Source organism: Cannabis sativa, chromosome 4 (genome assembly GCF_029168945.1).
Source record: "Cannabis sativa cultivar Pink pepper isolate KNU-18-1 chromosome 4, ASM2916894v1, whole genome shotgun sequence".
Lineage (NCBI taxonomy): Eukaryota > Viridiplantae > Streptophyta > Magnoliopsida > Rosales > Cannabaceae > Cannabis > Cannabis sativa.
This window is the reverse complement of record NC_083604.1, coordinates 71,817,982-71,826,641: the sequence shown is the minus strand read 5'-3', so window position 1 is coordinate 71,826,641 and position 8,660 is coordinate 71,817,982. Positions and strand designations below refer to the sequence as shown.

General features: G+C 40.7%; 1 protein-coding gene across 1 annotated transcript; it reads right to left on the bottom strand.

Annotated features, from left to right (window-relative positions):
* Positions 1-121: 121 nt before the first annotated feature.
* Positions 122-2,894, bottom strand: LOC115712746 (subtilisin-like protease SBT1.7). The gene has a single exon (XM_030641098.2). The coding sequence runs from the start codon at positions 2,733-2,735 to the stop codon at positions 462-464; it is 2,274 nt and encodes a 757-aa protein (XP_030496958.2). The 5' UTR covers positions 2,736-2,894; the 3' UTR covers positions 122-461.
* Between the last annotated feature and the right edge of the window lie 5,766 nt (positions 2,895-8,660).

The following is an 8,660-nucleotide window of genomic DNA, read 5'->3' as shown; positions in this document are numbered from 1 at the left end:
ATAAAGCAGATAAAAGTCATCCGGAGTTGCATTGTATTAAACCGTTTATGCATATTTACAGCATATGTGATCTATCTTTTAAGATACTAAAAATTATAAAGTAGTTGTATGAGAGGAACAATGAAGCAAATCATTATAAAGCTTGAGTTTAAATCTTGGGCAAATAAATTTGACCAGACAATATTGTACACTGAAAAAAGAAAACACCCCACACTACCACCCATTCCCTTGTTGTGCTGTTTCTATTTTTCAAACTTTATCAGGTAACCAACATTAAAATACTAAAAACACTAATATTACAATAATTAACCTTAAAAACAATGACATTATATTATTTATAAATATTATATTATATTTAAAGAGCTTGAAATTCTGATTCAAACAAATCAAACCCCTCTTCGAGTGGGTGACGTTAGTATCTGTTTAAAACCATTTGTCCCAACTCTTATTAATAGTTATTTTCAGCTCCAGCTAAATGCAATAGGACTCCCCACTGTATGCTTCCCATCTGACCATTCAATGTGACCAAAGCTATTTGAGTTAGGCTTCATTGCTCCCACAGCATTAAACGTCACCGTATAGCTCTTCTTCTCGTTCCGTTGACTGAAAGTCAACGTTTCGGGCACAACAGATACTTTAACCATTTGGGTCTCGGACTTCAACGACACCTTATATGTTCCAGCTGGACCCACATTGGTCAGTGTTCGAGTGTATTTTGCTACGGTGGACCCACCTGTAGACTGAAAATTAACAGCGAACGATGGGTAATTGAAATCAGTGACACTGTACTTCTTTGCTTTACAACTTCCTTCTTTCCTGGTGAGACCACTGATCTGATCATCTGTATAATTTAATGCACAAAGGAAGTTCACGTAATCATCGACCGTTAGATCGTAGACTAGACCGGGATCATGTGCTGCGATGGGATCCACGTGTCCAGCACCGTGATCGAACGGTGTAGAAGGCTTTCCGGTGGCTATGTCAAGTATGTTTCGACCGTTTTTGTATACGGTGTAAGCTGTGGTCATAAGAGCCGATCTAATCGCGGCTGGGCTCCAATCAGGGTGGGCCCCTTTGAGCAGAGCTGCGAGCCCACTCACATGAGGGCATGACATGGAAGTACCGGAGATGATGTTGAAGGGCACGCGCCTGTCGTCGATGGGAAGACCCGTGGGACCCAATGCACCTGACCAACCCGCTAGGATGTTGACACCTGGAGCAATGATGTCAGGTTTTAGTATCTCTGGAGTTATTGAGTTTGGACCTCTCGAACTGAACGCCGCAACCACCGGCGATGGCTGTACTCCTACCTTTGTTCCTTCGAAGAGAATGGTTACCGATGGTTTTGGGTCTGAAGACAAGTACTTCTTGATGTCGTCGCCGGATTTTTGACCCACTGATGTTGCCGGTAATAGGTGCGCATCGGCTACTAGCTCTTCGCCGTTTGCGGCTGTGTTTGCCAATACCATTCCTAACCCACCGGCGGCTTTAACTACAGATCCTTTCTGGACCCTTGCGTTCACACCTCTATCGCAGAGAACAATTTTTCCTGCGACTTTCTCAGGTATCAATGTGCCCATCATGCACAAATTTCCATTGGTAGCATTGCTAGCGTTGGCTGCGTAAATAAACGGCAACAGGGTTCCGGGCAAAGTGTTTCCTTTGTAGAGCGAGACACCAGAGAAGTTTTTACCATTGCCGAGGCTGACGTAAGCTGGGAAATCCCGATCTAGTGTGCCGGCACCGACTGTTGTGATCCACGGAGCAAGGTTAGATAAGCTAAATGAACTGGGTCCGGCGTTTCCGGCAGAGCAAGAGACGAAAATGCCCTTCTCCATTGCCGCGAAAGCTCCGACCGCTACGCTGTCCCTGTAATAGTCTGACATTCCACCACCAAGAGACATAGAAAGGACATTAACGTTGTCCTCCACCGCCTGGTCTATGGCTTTCAAGATATCGGAGCTGAAACATCCGCCCACCCAGCAAACCTTGTAGGCAGCAATTCTAGCCCGCGTCGCCATCCCACGCGCCGATCCCTGTGCATACCCGAACAAACTAGCTCCCTCCACTACCGAACCAGCTGCTGTGCTCGCCGTATGGGTCCCGTGGCCATCGTCGTCTCTCGGAGACTTCGACTCCCGTGATGTATCGATGGGTCCAAGTGTGGCCTCGTAGCCTTTAGAGAAGAATCTCGCTCCGATCAGTTTCCGGTTACAATTAGAGGCACTGAAATTGGTGCCCGTTTCGCACGCGCCTTTCCAGCCACTGGGTACTGGTCCAAGACCGGTGTCGTCGAAGCTCTTACTCTCCGGCCAAACTCCGGTGTCTAGAACGCCAATTATGACATCACTACCCGAATCGGACTCTGGGTATATTGAATCGCTCTTGCCAAGGCCAAGAAATTCCGGCGTCCGAGTCGTGTGGAGCTCGTATTTGAGCTCAGGCCAAACGGAGAGAACTCCGGGTTGGGCTTTTAGAGCTTCGACTTCTTGAGCAGTTAACTTTGTGGAATACCCATGGACGACATTGTTGTAGGTGTAGAGCATTTCGGCAGACCCAGATACCGATTTCAGCGACGAGTCGTACCAGCGGGTATGGTGTTCGAAAACCGCCGGCATTTGGTATTTGGCCATTCTGATAATGTAAGTTGATTTTGGGTTCTCTTCCACGTTAGCCATGGAAACTTGGGTTAAACCCAGAAGAATAAAAAACACCAAATAAGGATTAAACATCATCGTTTCTTCTTTCTTCTTTCTAATTTGGATTTAGGAAGAAGAAGAAGGAAAATAACTATGGCAGAAATTATAATACTCTCTCAAAGAGAAGGAGAGTGACAGAGGTTGTAGGAGTGAAATCATTCACAACTTATAATAAAGTCATTTTTGAATAATTGCGTTATGACAAAAAGAGTGAGACCCATATTCATAAATAAATAATTAAAAAAAAACTAAAATTAATAATAATAAAAACAAACATTGAGATTAGCTTTCCTCACGTGCTTTCAGGCTTTTATGTTAACTTTCATTTTTCTTTTTACGTTCAGATTCTTTCAATGACCAAAACTTTCTCTCTCTACCTCTCTTTTATCAAAACTAAAAGATAACAATGTTTTTTTACGTCTTTTTTTCCTTTTTCTTTTTCAGAATATATTGAATTTTTAAAAAATAACATTATTTCTACACTCAATTTTTCTAAGGGGACCTACTCGACCAAGAGATTCCATCACCATGGGCCCATCCCATGGCACCAAATTCTTTGAATATATCACCTTGGGAAGGAGATAGCTTATAAATTTTATCACTAGTATATATATGAGCTTGATTTTGGGAGAGAGTAAAACATATAATTAAAAAGAGGCTTGAATTTGTAGCTTTATTTATCGTTATTAGTCACGGGTGTAGCTTATAAATTATGATTAAAATTAAATGTTGGTTGCTGAGTTTTTGAGTGATAATAGAAGGAGGTTCTACCTGCCAACTAACTTCTCTTTATAATTTTTATATATATTTTCTCCCACCGTAATAAACGGAGCTAAGCTTAGCCAATCTAATCTCACGGGGATATTTATTGAATTTTACAGATCTACCCCAGTTATGATGATTGATGACTATAAATTTCAAAATGTAATCTTTCTTACTTTCTTTTTTTAGGGTCTTTATGAGCTTTTAGATTGGTTGTTTTGCCTTTTAAAATTTTCTATTATTTTTGACGTAGTGATAAGAATTATTGAAGAAAATGTACAATCTAAAATAAGTTTTTCAAATTAGAATAACTCATCGTCTAATTGAAAAATAAATTTTGTCAAACCATGAACTTCTAAAATAGTTTCAAAAATTTAAACAGCAAAACAATAACATCCCTAAATAACATACTAAAAAAGCTAGAGCTTCAGCTTACATCACTGAAAAACTACAAGCTAACTCATTATGTTGGAACACTGTAAATTTTAATTTAACCCTAATTAATTCATGAGAATCAAATAATAGAATATAGATTAGCATAAGCGTACCGGAGTCTATTGAATTGCTTGAAAAAAGGTATGATCTTTCAATTTTGCATCAAAACCTTTAAAGCCTTATTTTTCTAATAATGGGGATTCATGAAGTCTAGATAATAATACGATATGTGAAGCGATGCAAAATGTTGCGATATTTAGCACACGCAAGTCTACGTATCGTTTCAAGTAGTAGACTCACTAGGAGTGAGGTCGATCCCACAGGGAGTGTAGTTAAGTACGTTAAAATTAAACTTTTACTTCTATTTGATTAAATAAAAAATAGGAAAAAAAAACAATGAAGTATAAGAAAAATAGTTGGAAGCAAAGATTCGAGAAAATTGATAGTTAATAAACTAGGGTGTTGATTTCAATTGTTTTTATTGAATATGGCCTAATATGATTATTTTCCTAAATATTAATTCCTATGCAATAGCAGGTTTACTAAGGTAATTTATAGTCTTCTCAGATATATAAACCTCTCGATTACATGTAAACTTTCTACTCTCGTGATAAATTTAACATGCAACAGGCATTAAACACAGAAACCTTATAAGCTATCTAAACCATATAGGTACTCTCGTCCTATATCGAAATTCAGTTCTATTCTACTATAGCATATTTGACACTCACTTCTCAGATCTCGCATCAAAATCATAAACAGTTAATTGGTGGCCAGACAATTAAAAATAATTAAGCACAAATAAAATAGAATACATAGAAATTAGGGGGGAAATAAATCAAATTAAAACCATAAAACAATGTTAAACAATATCCATCTAACCCTAATAAAGTGTTTAGTTACTCATGTTTATTGAAGCACAAATACACATATTAACTGATAGAAAAGAGATGAAAAATAGAGAAGAGAAGAAAAGAAGAATGCTCAAAACCCTGAGTAGTATGTCTCCAGTATTGCAGTTGATCTCTCTACTCTGTATCTGAACTATCACTTTTTTTCTCTCTGAAATTGCTTGCTGAAATCAACTCCCTTCTTCCCTTTATATAGGCATTGAAGGCATAAAAAGATGGAAAAAACGCACATGTTTAAATTCCAATTCGAATTTAAATGTTTGGGAAACCTCAAACAAGATATTTTTTCTGTTGCGTCGACTGATAGTATTTTGGTCATAACTCTCTTTGTAAAGCCCGCTTAGCTAATTTGGAAATTATCAGTTAATTGTGATTAATTATGAAATTATTTATAGCTATTTAAATAATTTATTACTGTTATTTATGGAATTCAGAAATGCATGATTATGTCATCAGTAGTTTTTATATTTCGCATTTCCGGTGTCCGGTATTTTGGAACTCGGCGTTTGGCTCAGTAGAAATCACAACTTAGTATGTTAGTAATTTGGGGACGGGTTTTAGACATTGGGAATGTCGGGAATGGCCGGGAATTTAGAATTTCCCAAAAATACCCCTTTAGTATGATTTATGTGATTTTATGGTGGAGGGGCAAAATGGTCTTTTTGCCCCAATGACTTTTTGTCTTTTAGTGACTTTTATTTGGAAATTAAATGTTTATTTTAATTGTTTTGTGGCTGAAATAAATGAGATAAATGGCTTTGTTTTATTCTCCAATTTTTACAAAATTAGACTAAGTGTTGAAAAGAAAGAAAAATTTCAAAGAAAAGCTCTTTTTTCCTCTCATTTTCGGCTGAAGCTTGAGCAGTAAGGAGTGGGTTTCCTCCTTTGATTTTTACTTGTTGATTCTTCTCATCTTAAGATCCTTTGCAAGCTAGGTTAGCTCATCTTCTTCCTTCCTTAAATTCTTGAGTTTTTGATGAAAAATATGAGTAAATGCATGTTAATTTGGATGTTGTTGCTGCTGCTTGTGATTGTTGTTATTTTTATGTTCAAAATATTGGATTAATTATGTTTAGTTAGGTTGGAAAGCATGCTAGATAGGTTGTGCAAAGCTTGAAATTTTCTATGCAAAATGTGTGATTTTGATGAAATATTGTGTAATACGTTACTATGTTGTTCTTTGTTGTTCTTGTGTGTTTTCAGAAGCTTATTCATGCTTAGTTAAGTAGAATTAACCAGGTTTTATTGCATGATTAGTGGATTTTAACCAAGTTGAGTTTTGGAACTCAAAGCTTGGTCTTTAATGGCATTTTGTGTATCTGTGAATTCTGGGTTAGTTTGATGCCTAGGATTTGTTCTTTAGGGTATTTAGAACAGGTCTGGAAGGTTTGGATTGATTTGGGTTTGAATTGATCAAGTTAGGAATTTTTGAAAAATTCCTGCGAGGAACCGGAATTCCGGTTGTGCAACCGGAATTCCGGATGGGTGTCCAGTAATTCCCAGAACCGGAATTCGGTTGGGCAACCGATCTAGGTTGGGGAATTTTTCCGAACCACTAGTTTTCCTCGTTTTTATGTTTTTAGGGGTATTGCCATGCTTTTTATCGATAGGGAAACTTTTAGTTCCAAGTTTTAGTCCCCGGGAAGTGATTTAGCGTGTCACTTATAGCGTTGTGATTTTTATGGTTTAGGAGCCAGTAATCCGCCGCTCAGCTTCGGTTCCGGTCGGGTTGACTCAGCACACCTGAAATCGGAATCCAGGTAAGATTAGTATAACAGTATGCATATGTAGATTACATGTTTAGCGTGCATGTAGGAAGCCTGCTAGATTACATTAGTTATGTATTTAGGCTTCGAACCATCCAACCCTGTCACGTCGGTACAGGCTGGAGTATGACCAGCAGCCGGAGTATGACCAGGATTCGGCCGTCAGTGACATTTGGTTGGTGGTTCGGTGCTATTGACCTATCCCGTCGGTACGAGTGGAGTATGACCGGCAGGCGGAGTATGACCAGGTTCGGCCAGATCGGAGGATACTTGTCAATAGTCATCCCTATGAACGTTCAAAACTCAGTACCATGTTGGACATGGCAGTAGTGGCTCAGTACCATGTTGGACATGGCAGTAGCGGGACTCAGTATCGTGTTGGACACGGCAGTTAGAATTATGTATGATATTATTATGCTTTTTTTACTGAGTCTGTCGACTCACAGTTTATGTTCATGTGTAGGTAAAGGCAAGGCTATAGCTGATGGACCGTGAGCGAGCTTATGAGATTGTACATGTCGGGGCGGTTAGGCCTGGAGCGTACGATCCTCGGGACAGCAAGGCTGAATTTTTGTAACTGGTCGTTAGACGACTTTTAATTTTATGTAATAGTTAAACAGTTAAAACTTTTGTAAATGATTTTGTAAATCGGGATCCCGAGTCTTTTGTAATATGGTTTATAAGTTTAATTAAAAAGCAAAATTTTAATTAATCACGTTTTTCCATAAACCTCGTTGATTAGCAACGAGCTGCACAGTACGTTTAAAAATCACGTAATACGCCTAAGTTAGTTAGGGTGTTAGAATTTGGTATCAGAGCCGCCAGGTTGTCTTCCGAAGATCGTCACGACATGTACAATCATCATCAGCAGTTAGCTCGGTTCACGGTTCAGTAAGCCTTTATTGCTTTAGTAGTTTATTTTATTCAGTTAAGAAAAAGAAAAGCCTGTTAGGAAGCATGTTAGTAGCCTGATAGTAGAATAGGCGCATGTTTCATTTCTAATTTCCAAATTAAGCGGCATTAGTAAGCTCGCCTTGAATACGACCTGATATGCCAACTCTTGGTTTCGCAAGTGGTTCTAACTAGATGGACGCCAGGCGGACTACCAGGAGTCAGGGCAACTCCGTAGGGTCGAATCAGGGACAGGGAGCTCAGTTTCCCCCACCTGCTAGGGGCCGAGGCAGAGGTCCCCGAGGCAGGGCTCGTGGCCGGGGTGATGAGAACCCGCCACAGGCTGCCCAGGCTCCCCCAGCCGATCAGGGAGCCCCGAATTGGGAGTTGCGGTTTGCGGAGATGCAAGCCCGGATCGAAGAACAAGACCTCGAGATTCAGAGGTTGAGACAGCAGGGTGCTCCTGCAGTTCCAGTGCCCATAGTTCCAGTGGAACCTGCCCCTGCTGCCCAGGCCGAGATAGTGGTGGCGGCCCATAGATTAGAACCATTGTACGAGCGGTTCCGGAAGCAAGCACCTCCGGTATTCCTGGGAGGTCCGGACGTGATGAAAGCCGAACAGTGGCTGACGGTGATCACTAAGATTTTGAACTTCATGGGTGTCACCGGTAACGACAGAGTGGTGTGCGTCACGTTTCAGTTCCAGGAGGACGCTCTAGTATGGTGGGACATGGTGTCTCAGATCCATGACGTCACCACCATGACCTGGGAAAGGTTCCAGGAACTCTTTAATGCGAAATACTACAACGAGGCGGTTAGAAGCGCCAAGAGGAAAGAGTTCGTTCACCTGACCCAGCGGGAGAACATGAGCGTCACTGAGTATACTACTCAGTTTGATCGGTTGGCGAGGTTAGCCTCGGGAATTGTGCCGACCGACTTCAGCAAGAAGGAGAAGTATCTGGACGGGTTGAATCCCAAGATCAGGCATGATCTGATGATTACCACCGTCGACAGCACCACCTATGCTCAGATGGTGGAGAAGGCACTGCGAGCTGAGGGCGCAGTGGGGTGCATGTCAGAATCAGCTAGTACTCCGGTTAGTGGCGGAGCTCCTACCCCTCCTGCATCAGGTTTTAGCAGGGGGAGTAGTGGTTCGGCCATTGATCAGAGGAAGAGAGCACCCACTGCTTCCGGCGG